The sequence below is a fragment of the Alexandromys fortis genome, unplaced genomic scaffold, assembly GCF_014885135.2.
Source record: "Alexandromys fortis isolate MF-2015 unplaced genomic scaffold, M_Fortis_MF-2015_v1.1 scaffold_3, whole genome shotgun sequence".
In the NCBI taxonomy this organism is placed as follows: domain Eukaryota; kingdom Metazoa; phylum Chordata; class Mammalia; order Rodentia; family Cricetidae; genus Alexandromys; species Alexandromys fortis.
Window position 1 is genome coordinate 27814037 of NW_026067909.1, and position 12518 is coordinate 27826554.

The window sequence follows — 12518 nt, forward strand, 5'->3', positions numbered from 1 at the left end:
AAGCCCCCTTCACAGCTCTCTCTGATGGAGACCTCTGCCATGTCTGTGCTTTTCTTTCAGAAGGTCTGTTAGTCACTGGAGAAAGCATCTCCATAAACTACCTCCATGCTTCCATCTTGAGCTCCATCCATCGGAGAACATCTGGAGTGGGGTAGGATTGCCACCAACCCCTTGGATGCTAGGTCTCCACAATGGTCACTGGACCAGGTGACCTGCAGCCTCCCATATGTGAGATTCTGGGATGTGAGAGAGGGAGGGATGCCTATGTGGGGAGACATGCCTGCATGCACCATGCTGGCTGTCGGGAGCTGTATGCTCTGAAGGATGATTTTGAGGTCACTTGAGAAGCCAGTGGCTGCAGATAGAAACCTCAGTGAACATCTTCCCTGTAGCAAGAAGAGGGTAGCTTTGTCTTCCCTGAGGTAGAATGAGGGACTCTCTATGAAGACCTCATTGACCTAGCCCTTGCGGTCTCCTTCCCTGACCCCACACAATGCCCTTTACCACGCCTCTTCCATCCAGATAGCAGAAAACCAAGTATTCTATTTCCGGCTACATTATTTATGAAGTTGTCGTAGTTTGCTTCCTATTACTGTGATAAATACCACAACCAAGAGCAACTTACATCCTGATCACAGCCAATCATTGGGAAGGCAGGGCAGAACCAATCATGGGGGAGGTAGGAGTAGAGCCAATCATTGGGGAGGTGGGGCAGAACCAATCATTGAGGAGGTAGGAGTAGAGCCAATCATTGGGGAGGTGGGGCAGAACCAATCATGGGGGAGGTAGGAGTAGAGCCAATCATTGGGGAGGTGGGGCAGAACCAATCATTGGGGAAGGCTGGGAAGAGCCAATCATTGGGAAGGCAGAGCAGAACAAATCATGGGGGAGGTAGAGCAGAGCCAATCATTGGGAAGGCAGGGCAGAGCCAATCATTGGGAAGGCAGTGGAGAGACTCAATCAGGAGCAACCCATGGAAGAAAGCTGCTGAGCAGCAGACTGCATGGGAGAGAGGGATTTGCCAGTCCTTTGGGGCATAGAAGATCCTATACGGGTCCTAGATATCAGACACAAAGCTGTTTAATTTTGGTTTTGCTTGGCTTCAATTGTAGCTTCCCTGGTTCGTCCTTCATGGAGTAAGAAAATACACGAGCCCACAGTTAAGAGACTTTGGATTTTCAAAGAGAACTTAAACTTTTAAATTATTGGAATGGTTAGAAGACCGTGGTCTGTTTAAAAGCTAAAATGTGTTTTCTATTGTGATATTAATATTAATATCTTGGGTACAAACCATAAAGAAAGGCTTATTGCTTAATGCTGATGTGTTTGTGTGTCAAGCTGACAAAGACTAACCAGTGTAGGATCCCGGCCAGGAAAATAAATTCATATACTTTTTTTCCTGCTAAATATACCTTGAGTCAGTTTAATCTCAGAAGGCCCAATCAAAAGCCCTGGAGAGTCAGAATGCCCCTCCTCCCAGCACCATAGCTCTAGATGACTCTGTACTTGAACGGTGAACCAGGGATCATCTGTTGGTCTACGTTAGATCTAGATGTGCCAGCCCCCCTCCCTGGTGCTGAGGACCTAACACCAGGGACCTTAGGCCTGACTGTTTGAGAAGGGGGGTCTTGGAAAGTTAGGCAACTGAATTAAGGTCACTCACGTGAGTCAAAGTTCCTAGAAAGAATGACACCTTACATCGGACATCTATAAAGCTCGTTAACTAATAAGAAGCCCAATGGTTGTGGCGAGGTTCAAATGTTTATCTTGGGCTTTTTTTAGACACTTTAATAGCCATTCCTTGCCTACCTTCTACGTCTGACCTAACAACCTGTGATTAACAGATACAACCCTTTGGCATACATTCACAAAGCTCTGGTTTCCCAGGAGCACACATGTGAGGCATGAAGTACAGGAAAGTGGCCAACACGAAATCACTCAAAAACAAAAAAACCTGGAGCCTGCAGAGACTTCTGGGGTGGCCCTCAGCATTCAGCTCTGACTTGTGATGTCACAGCAGTGCCATAGCAACGGGGACTAAGCATGCTCTGGGCCACTTTGCTGGAGGAGAGACAGGGAGAGAGGCTGGCAGAGATGCCTTCGGTCTGAGGCTGCGCTGGTGGCTTCCTCCTCCCCTCTGGGTCAGGATGGAAAAGGATCCTGCCACTCACAGGAGGCACAGGCCTGGCCCTGGGGCCCTGCCCTCAGGAATAGCCCCCGGATACCTCAAAGTGGCCAGCGAGGGGGCTGAACTCCAGAGGAGCAGGAGTGTGGGTGGCTTGCACCAGAAGGGGGATCCACCAGTCTGCATCAGGAAGCTACTACGCAAGGAGCTAGGTAGGGGGTGGCTCTCTCTTGGTGGGCTGGGAGGGCAGGCCGGACCTGGCCCAACGTCAAGAAAGCAGTTTGTGTACAAATGAACACAGACAGTTTGCACACCAATGTGCAAGGCATATTCCTGTAAGGAGAAGTCACTGGCTTCTAAGCGCACAACTGCACCAAGCGATGGAAACCCTACCTTTCTCATGACTGCTCCTTGCTAAGTCCACTTCACAGGCAGGATCAGGACTAGAAGGTTCTCCTAATAGCATCTTCCAAATCATAGGTGCATGTATCCCCATGTGCTCAGGTGGGGCTGACATGTATCCACGTGTGCTCAGGTGGGGCTGACAGAGATCTTTGTATGTGCGGGTACTTTGCCAGCATATATGCCTGTGCACTGTGTACATGCAGTGCTGTGGAGAACAGAAGAGAGCTTTGGGTCCCCTAGGATTGGAATTAGAGTTATGAGCCCCATGTGAGTGCTGGGAACCAAACCCTGGGCCTATAGAAGAGCAGCCAGTGCCTTTAACAGCATTTCTCCAGGCCTGCCAGTCCATTTTTAAATCCTTCTGGAAGTGTTTAAGTCACCAGGAACCCTTCTAGAGAGCTCTCCTCCTCTCGTCATTCTGACCCATTGGTTTGAGCTGTCATGCAAAGGTATGTGGCACACACACACACACACACACACACACACACACACACACACACGGAGAGAGCAAAAAGGCCTCAGTCTCCTGTTTCTCTCTGTTGGGCAGGCAGCTTCTAACCACAGATGCCCACAAGTCTGAGTCCCCCACTGCAGACAACAGAGGGACAGGCATGAGGTCTCCTGAGAGAGGGGTCACATGGCACAGGCCAAGGCCAGATGTGCTGAGCACAGGAGGGGACAGGTTCCCTTATAGGAAGGGGGCAGCTTAGACGCACCTAGCATCTCTATGAAGGGCAGCGCTGGGATGGAGGACTGGAGTGGATGGAAAGAGAAGAGGACAGGCTGGTGAGGAAGTGTCTCCTGCACTGGCATCAACTAGCCTGGACGCTAAACCCAAGGAAAGGGCTTGCCAGTTCTGTTAGGACACCATCCAAAACAGGGCATCTCTCAGCCCAGTCTCTGGGCTTGGTTTTTACCAAAACTCTTTAACATTTTGGGGCTTCTGTCTGAATCCCAAAGCCACTGTGAGGATCAGATTGTACCAGCCATCCATGCTGAGGTCTGGCCCCAACGGCAACACTGGGGGAATTGGACAGAATGGGGCCTCAATGGAGTCATCTGTTCATGGCTCTTCCTGTTAGATGAGCTGCCAGATCCCTGGAAGCTGAGGGGAGGAAGTTCCATGCGGAAGAAGTATGCCGTGTTGGGGGAAGCTCACAGACCACGTAGTGCTCCCAGGATCCCTTGGCACGGTTCCCTGCAGCCATTGCCTGAAGCTGGGAATTCATGTTTCATGGCTACTTGTTAGGGTCTCCTCAATCTTGAACACATTCAAGGTACCTCCTGTCCCATGGGATAGAGGATAGCTAAGATCACCCCAATGATGGCCCTCAGAGCTAGGAGGCATCAGTGGCCAGGATATTTCCAGACAAGCCATCCCGTCTAGAGCAAGTCGCCATCCTTGACTCCTGTTCTGCCACTCCCGTAATCAGTGTTGGGATGAGGAAGATTTGGGGACCTGTGAGTGTATTGCAGGAAGCCATGGATGCCAAGTCTGGGTCACGGAAGAACAGAGTAAGGATTGGGCTTTCACAACTATGCATGAAGCAGGCTCAAAGCTCCAGCCCAGGCATGGAAGGTGCTGGACTAGGGAAAAAATGCAAGTGCACTGTGAGGATGGTCAAAGAGGCAGATGTGGAAACAATTCTCTTTAGCCATGGCTGTTCACGCTCAAGCTGGCCTGGAGCCTGCCCTGAGGAGTGCTAGGCAGGACAGTGAACCAGTGGGTTGGTGAACTGTGGGAAGGCCTGGGTGCGGGAGCCATCATACCGTGGGAAGCTAACCAACTTCCCTTGCTCCTCAGACTCTGAGGACCAAGGTAAAGATCCAAGAAGTGACACAGATGATACCTCCTGGTAAGTGGAAGGCACTCTCTTCTGAAATGGGAGGGTTGGGGTAGTGGGGAGCGGGATGGAGCCCTCCCTCTGGGTCGGGACTTGGGAAGACTCCTTTCAGGGGGGTGACTCTTTTTAGGGCGCATTGGTTGGGATGGTTGGGGACCTTCTTTATCTAAGGGACCCATAAAACCAGAACCCACCATTGTGTGTCTCAGAAGTGCAGGCAGCCCTGCTCACTTCCTAGGCAGTCCTTCTGCCTGGTCCTGTTCTGGCATCCAGCCAACTTGGGGGAAGTGTCTCAACAAGTATCTCCATGTGCCTCTTCCAGAAAGGAAACTCCACCCTGTCTCATGTCAGTTGGGTCCATTAAGGTGTCCTTGCTGAACGGGGAGGCTGTATAATCAGACTCCCAATGGTCAGAACAGCTATCTGGTCACCTAACACGCAGCCATCCCTCTGCACTGCCTACCATCCTGCCTTCCATGGGGCTTCAAAGTCATTGAACCCAAGGGCTTTTCTCAGATCCCAAAGTCTGTTTGCCGTGGACCAGGCACAGGTCAGGCTGCCTGTTTACAGAGGACTTCCCATGAGCCAGCACCGGTGGAAGGTGCTAGACCAGAAAACAGTGAGGGGGGAGGGATGCTGGCGACTAAAGTGCTGGAGGCTCCATTGGTTGGCAGAACTAGGTACCATCATGCCCCATAAGCCTGTAGGGAGTGGAGCTGGTGTCTCCAGACAAGATGAGTTGTCTCCAAAAGGGCACACAGGCTTACCTCACTCCAAGCATTAGGGGAGCAGCCAGAGAGACAGCAACTGATTCCTGTCGTAACACTTATTCCAAACGGCATTTTTTGATGCCTAACCTACCAACTTATCTCCAGTCAGGTGAGCCTAGAGGAAAACAGGAAGAAAAGGAACCAGGATGAGCCCAGAACGCTGGACCAAAAGTATGGGAAGTCGGAGCCAGAGAAGAGCGACTCGGAGACCAGCACCTCAGAAAAGGATGGTGCCCGCAAAGGAAGACGCACCTCAGTGGCCGAGGTCAGGCTGGCCTCGGGCCGCTCTGTGCACTCTGGCCTCCTGCACGGCCTCCCCTGTACTCACCTGTTGGTGTCTTCTTTGACTTGTAGGGGCAGGAGCCAGAGTCCATGAAGCTGAATAACCTTCTAGAAAAGCAGGCAAGCACTTCTTACTCGAGCCACAGGCATTATGATGAGCAAATCTGTCCATATGCAACTCCTGGTGGGCTCTGCGCACACCATAGACTTGGAATCCTTAAAACCATCTGAGCAGGTGCTCTTCTATCTGACTGGGCTAGAAATTGGTTCAGGGAGAAAGCTCTGAGCCTCTTTGCCTGAACCTACAGCATCCTGCCCTAGCTTGCCAAACAATGAAATCACTAAAGGTGTGGATCTTGAGATTTCCCCTTCCGATTGAACTTCACCCAGAATAATAATACCCCGCCCAGAGCATCTCACCCAGGGGTGCTGACCAAAGGCACCCCTGACCTTGGTCTCTGAGATACATCCTCTGTGCAAGTACCATACTTAATTATGAATTTCACGGTGGCCATCATGAAGGAAGGTAGCTTTATCCTCCTTCCCAGACCATGTTATGGGGAACAGGGACAGTGGGACACCTTTTTAACCAGGACTTCACAGCAGATAGTCCTTGACAAGTTTCTGGGCCAGCCGAAGTGTCAAACAGAGGCTGAGTTGGCATATTGTGAGCTAGCCCACCTTAGAGAATAGATCTTGTCTCGGTGAAGCATGACTCTAGGTAAGTGTATGGAGGTGAGCCATGTGTTCCTGTAGATCAGGGCTGGGGAGGGATCCCCAGGACTCCACAGTGGCCTTGTCACTTGAAGGATGTAGAAACTCTCAGAATCTCAAGAACCTGTTTCCACTGAGTAGAAACGGGTGAGAAGGTCACGCTGCTCCTCATCCGCCCAGAGCTTGCCTTCTGGCCCCTGCTCTCTGTGCTGCCGTGGTCCTCCAAGCTTCACAGGGGCCCTCTGTCATCACCAGCGTCTGGTGGGACCATCCAGACCTACAGATCTACAAGGCAGAACCTTGCAGCTCCTTCCAAGATCTCTCCTAAATTATTGTTTCCTCCGTAGAAACCATCTGTGTTTGTGGAGATCGACCTTGGAGACCATACTGAGGAGGAGGTACAGTAACACCCTCCAGACCAGAAACCCAAACTCCCCACTAGGAGAGCACCCATACCATTGGGGGCAGGGGAGGAAGCATAACAGACACATGAAGGGTGAGGCCGAGACCCAAGGCCAGAAGTTCTAGGGAATATCCTTGGTGCTACTGATGAGGACTGACTGGGAGTAGAAGAAAAACACCTGTGTTCTCTCTCTCTCTCTCTCTCCCTCCCTCCCTCCCTCCTTTAGCACCAACGTGGGTTTTTGGGTACCCAGAGCTTCTAAGGGAATCTCAGAAAGAGGCAGAGAGAACAAGAGATACATGGCTTTATCAGTAACTGCTCAACATGCTCATGAACCTCTTGTGCTTGAGTTGTTCCACCATGGGAAAAGCATATACCCACCTCTCCAGGCTGTGGCCTTGGTATGAGGTATTGCCAATTATCATCACACTGTTATCATCCCCATTGCCAACAGTACCACCACCACCGTCACTACGGGTATCACTGCCATCACAACCATCAACATTATCACTATTCCGACAACCATTGCTGTTACTACCGCTATCACCATCATATTTTCACCCTTGACATCCTTGTCACCATCACCACCTCTGTTGACCGCACCGACATGGTCATCATCACCATCACCACCATCATCAGCGCTAGTATCACGACCATCATTATCAATATCCCCATCACATAATCACCGTCATGGTTATGATCGACATCATTGTTACATCACCATCATCATTATCCATAAAATGAGATTTTCTCAGTGGCTCATCAACATAGTTATTTGGAGTCTCCCTCCAGTTCCCTGCTGTAATTAGCAGATGTCTTTTTGGGTGACTTCTGAAGTTCTCAGTTGACAAATTTAAGGAGTACCTGAAGGTTGGCTACTTTCCAGATTACACCTGTCTATACCTTTAGCTTCTGAATCACACTGTGTCCCTATGAAGCCGCTCATGGGGCCCTGAGTTCTAAGGACTCCAGAAAGGTCATCCAATAGCAGAAGTAGACCAAGGAGCCAATTCTCTCCACCTGTAGCCCAGGAGTCAGGGAGGCTCACAGGAGCTGGAGTCCTCTGTTGGGCATCCCCACTCAACAGAGAACTGTCTGGAAGGAGGACATTCGGAACCATAGTGGAATGGCTTTCTCTGTCCCTATCTGTTCCTTGGGAGGGTCCCACAGATTGTTCTGCCTCCTCCCATAGATAATCACCTGTGCCTTGAGGGAAGAGAAGAGGCCCCCGATGGACACAGGGGACTTGTCAGAGGATGAGTGAGTATTGCTTCAGGGATAACTTAGACGGCGCTGTTTATCAGGGTGACATTCCTACCACAGACTCCGATGGTGACAGCTCTGTGCCTTCTGCCTTCCCTCCATCCCCTAAGCCATGCATAAGTCGGTTGATTATGGGGACCAGAGGGGCTAAGGAACAAGTGACAATATGGTAAACTTTCTCAGAGCTTGGGAACAAATTTACCAGGAGCCATATCTCACTCCACCACCAAACCACATCTCCTCATCTTATCAGCCAGCAAAATGACCAAAGCAGAAGGTAAAGGTGTAGCAATTAACTGTAGAGAGTTAGGAAGGCCATGGATGCCATCGGGGAGAGATAGCCTCTCATAGCTGGGTTTAGGCGTACAGGGTTTTGCACACTGATCCTGAGACTTATGCCCCTGGATAGACCGGCAAAGCTTCACAGCTTCCTGAGGTCAAGAGGCATCAGCCACGAAGAAGGGCATTGGGATCCAGGCAAGCACTTGCCTCTGGCCCATAGATCTAATTTTACTTCATTTCTAACAATACAGAGAAATGAAGAGATCACAAGTTACTCAAATTCCCACCCCCTCAGAATTAATGTCTTCGTTATGATTTTGGCTTATTTACCTGGGTTTTCAAGGTAAAATTTCTCTATTACATTTGTTAAATGGGCATGTGGTCATAAAGGAACTCACATCATGAGGAACAGAATAACATAGAAGAGGGGAGTTTTAGAATCACCCCTAATCCTACTGGGCTGCATAATCTTTGATGTCACACTCGGGCCGAAGCTGGGTTCATATGGGGTAATGGTTGCCTCTGGGCCATAAGTCACCCATAGGCTCTGCTCCTTGATCACATTCCACTTAGCCCTCTATCTGGTGGGCAGTTGGGGGAAATATGGTCACGGTGATTGCCACCTTTGTTTCAACCTTCTGGCCTGGGAAAGGAATCAGTGACATCTGGTCATCCTCACTGGGAAGTCTCCCTGACTGACCTCCACATGACCAGGCCACGACAGGTGATCATATCAAGTGTTACCAAGATTATCATGATGTCCATGTCACACTCCCTGTGTATAGTCCATGTATGTCACACTCCCCAGCCCAGACTTGACAGAGGCAAGTCTTCTCCAAGGGATTTTCCCCTCACTCTTTCTTGGATGAATTTAACCACAGACAAAGGGTTGACTTTACACTTTGGCTTGAGAGACAGTTAAGTCCGTTGTCTGGGTCTGGTTTGCAATCTCTAATGCTCACTATCCTAGGTAGGGTAGGTGTCAGAGTAACCCTGAGTGCTGGCAGTCACTTGGTAGGGATGAGGGTTCTGTACATAACCTGGTCAGGACAGGAGCCGTGACACCCATCTGCACCTCTCACCTCTTTAATTTCCAATTTTATGCCCAGGATCCCTCAGTAAGATGGGCCAACTATGCACCAACAACATTTTGCCGCCCAGTTGGGCAGCTTTGACTATGAGCTGGGTGATTACCTTCACCATAATAGTGGGAACCACTGCCTCCTATGACCGGAACATACATGGAGGTTACCTCTCTCCACCTCCACCTAGCTACCTGGAGGATGTCTTTTAAGAGTCCCTCTAGACAGAGAATAAGAGACCTGGGTTCCCGAAGGACAGAAATAAGTGGCGAGCTTTGGAATTGAGATGTAGCTTGCTGGGGGTGAGGGGTGTGTCCTGCTGCCCTGGGCCTTGCATAGTGGGAACAGTGGGGTTTGAGAGTGTGGGGTGGGGGCTGCCGTCCAGGAGGTTGGTGTGTGACAGGGCAGAGAGGGCCTTCTTACTCTCTCATGTTCTTGGCATCCAGGACAAGGATCAGCTGGGTGTGCTGCATCCCATATTCCACAAAGAAGAAGGCAAGGGACACTATCAACACTCTGGAAAAGGTAGTCAAGACCTGGAGGGCAGGGAAGGGTCTGAGCAGCTAGGAGCCCAGGGGTGGTGTGCTCACTCCAGGGCCCCTCTGACAAGTTCCCTGGGGTTCTATTTCCATCTTGCAAGGTTAGCCACAGCTGAGAGAAAGAACAGTGGTGCAGAGACCCCCTAGTCCGCTTAAGACCCCCCCCAGTCCACTTAAACCTGAGAATGCTCGGGGAGGGGGCATGCACACCACCCAGGTGTACGCCCTGGCCACCAGAGACAAGAGGATGTTTGTGGATCATGTTCTTCTTCCATAGGCACCTGCCAGTAATGGCAGACGATGCTGGCATGCCCTAGTCCTAGGGTCGTCCTCTATCCTGCAGGTCCTGGAAACATCTAGAGGCACCTGTGGGCCCAAACTCATGATGGAACATGGTGCTCAGGGGAAGGCACAGTGGGTGCCAAGGTCCCTGTAGGCTAAGGTCAGGGATGCCCAGGAGCCTGGGTCTCCTCTGTGCTTGTTGCTGGGCACAGGCCCTGGTAAACTGGAGAAACAAGAACCCCAGTATTTCCATGTGATCCACACAGAGAACTCCTATCTTTAGGTCTGACCGTGGCCATGTGCTTCCAGACCAGGAGAGAGATGGTCCTTCACCAGGTGTAGGAACTCAATATTCTCACCTATCCAATATCCTGAGCTTTGTTATCCCCAGAGATACATGTTAAATGTGCAAGGACAGCAGAGAAGCTGTCTAATGCTCGAGGAAAAAAAAAAAAACCCCAGCCCAGGCAAGTTGAGTCAGGGGCTGTCACGCCCCGGCCAGGCCAGCTGTCGTCCCAACCTGACACTAGAACCCGCATCTGCTAGGTCCAGAGATGGATGAAATCCCATTTTGAAAGGCTCAAGAACTACTTTGAGCCTTGGTTCTGAGTATTCCTACATGCCTGAGACCCGAGTCTCCCTTACCTGCCTCTGTACCAGTCTGTTTTTGGACTCTGAGCCGTATGGCTTCAAAGCATCACTTGTCCCTTCAGAGAAGAGGTCCTGGCAGGATGAGAAGGGGGTGGTCACCTGTGCGCTGAGGGCTCAGCGTTGGGGCAGGAGGTCAGTTCTGCTTGGGCAGCAGCCGGCAGCAGCCAGTTTCACTGGGACAATGAAACAGGCCTGGCTAAGAGGTGCCTGCATTCTGTCCCTGTGTCCATGGTTGACAAAGACACCGAACCACTCATCCACAGGGTCTTTCTTGTTGCTGCTTCAGGTGGCCAGAGGCTGTTGAAGGACACCTACCGTTACGGTCCAGCATAGCCACTAGCTCCTCAGATCCAAGTGATGCTGAAATTCAGGGAAAGTTGGCAGCCTAGCCTCTAGGGTTCCACCTCCCACCACCTGGAAGTTACCAGGAGCCCCCCCTCCCCAGTGATTCAGACCCCCAAGGATCCCATCCTCTTTGGGCCTCATCTTCCCAGCCAGGCACTGACACCGCCTTGGCTTTATTAGAACCACCAGTCACCTCAGGACAGGACCCCTCTGACTCAGCCACTAGTAGAGCTCTCTGGGGACTAAGGGAAGACAGACAGCCCAGGCCTGGAACAGCTTCATGATCCTCCCTCCATGGGCAGGGCCAGAGTGACAGCAGCCAACGGAGACCCAAAGCAGGGACCCTCCTTCAACCCAACACCAATCACAGGTAAGGTGGAAAGTGAGTGAACTCGTTACCTTCCGGCAGATGGTCCCCGCAGAGGGAGGGCACGTGAGCCTTACTCAGGTCAGGGACAGACTGTGGTGCACGCTGGGGTCACGCTGCACCTGAGGTTTCCTCTCTACAGTATATAACAGGCATGTCACTGGTGACCGTTTTCAGGTGCTACTCAATACCGAGACAGGGCATCATATGGACCAAGTCCATGCCCCTAGGGGTCCTGCCTGTAGCTGGGCAGAACAGTATCTCTTGATACTTCTAATTTGAGCCACAAAAGGGTCTTTTGGTAAATATTAGTCTAGTTATTAAAGCCATGAGGACAGGAGACACATGGAGTTGGGGGGCAGGTAGAGCACCAGTGTTGGGGGCCCTGTCTGCTGTGTGGACTTGTGATTGCAGCTGCTCTGAGCAGGGCGTGTTGCTGCCGCAACCAGCCAACCTCCCCTCAGTTCCCCCTCTGTTCTCCACCCACACCGCTGAGGCCTCTAGGCTTATTTGTGCCAACACCGGGACCAGGACTTTAGCCTGTCTGATGGCGCCCCCTGGTGACTCGAGTTTTCCACCCCACTTCGCTTGCAGTCCTAGGAACCAACTATTCAACGGGCTGGCCGCCTCATCGCTCACCCAGAACTTAAGTTCCAGCTAATTGCTCACTAAAGGAAACATCACGATGTGAAGGCTTCGCTGGAGTTACAATGGCGTACCCAGGCTGCAGCTGGAGAGGAGAGGGGCCAAGGTTACCTCTGATCTGACCCTCCCTGCATCCCCAGGCCCTGGGCCACAGCCTTCCTTAGTCCCTTTACCTGGAAGCCTGGTTCTCTAAGGTGCTTGAGCATGTGAACTCCCCAATCACCTTCTCATGTGTCTCCCCCTCCACCACACAAAACAAAGCAGAAACAATTCCTCAAACTTGTGCATCTGAGGCCCTGAGTACCTGGACTCACCAAGGACGTGGTAATCATTGAAGACGTGTGTGTGTGTGTGTGTGTGTGTGTGTGTGTGTGTGTGTGGCAGAGGCCTGATCCCATAGTGTGCTTCTGGGGTTGTCATGGTCACTAGGAGGCATGCGGACAGGGTAAGGCGTCTTCGGCCTCCTTCCCAGAGCAGGATCCTATTGGAGTCATAATTGGGAGCAGCCCAGTATATGTA

At 51.4% G+C, this 12518-nt stretch overlaps 1 protein-coding gene across 2 annotated transcripts; it reads left to right on the forward strand.

The window, feature by feature from the left end:
• Positions 1–2147: 2147 nt before the first annotated feature.
• On the forward strand, positions 2148–12079 carry CUNH13orf46 (chromosome unknown C13orf46 homolog). 2 transcript variants are annotated; one of them, XM_050136604.1, is made up of 9 exons: positions 2148–2337; positions 4335–4386; positions 5250–5409; positions 5499–5546; positions 6488–6538; positions 7736–7803; positions 9617–9695; positions 11290–11357; positions 11949–12079. In XM_050136604.1, exons 1-9 carry the CDS (start codon positions 2148–2150, stop codon positions 12013–12015), a joined length of 783 nt encoding a protein of 260 aa, XP_049992561.1. In that variant the 3' UTR covers positions 12016–12079. The 2 variants fall into 2 exon arrangements, with proteins under 2 accessions (XP_049992561.1, XP_049992562.1); XM_050136605.1 differs by lacking the exons at positions 11290–11357; positions 11949–12079 and adding an exon at positions 11168–11233.
• The last annotated feature ends 439 nt before the right edge of the window (positions 12080–12518 follow it).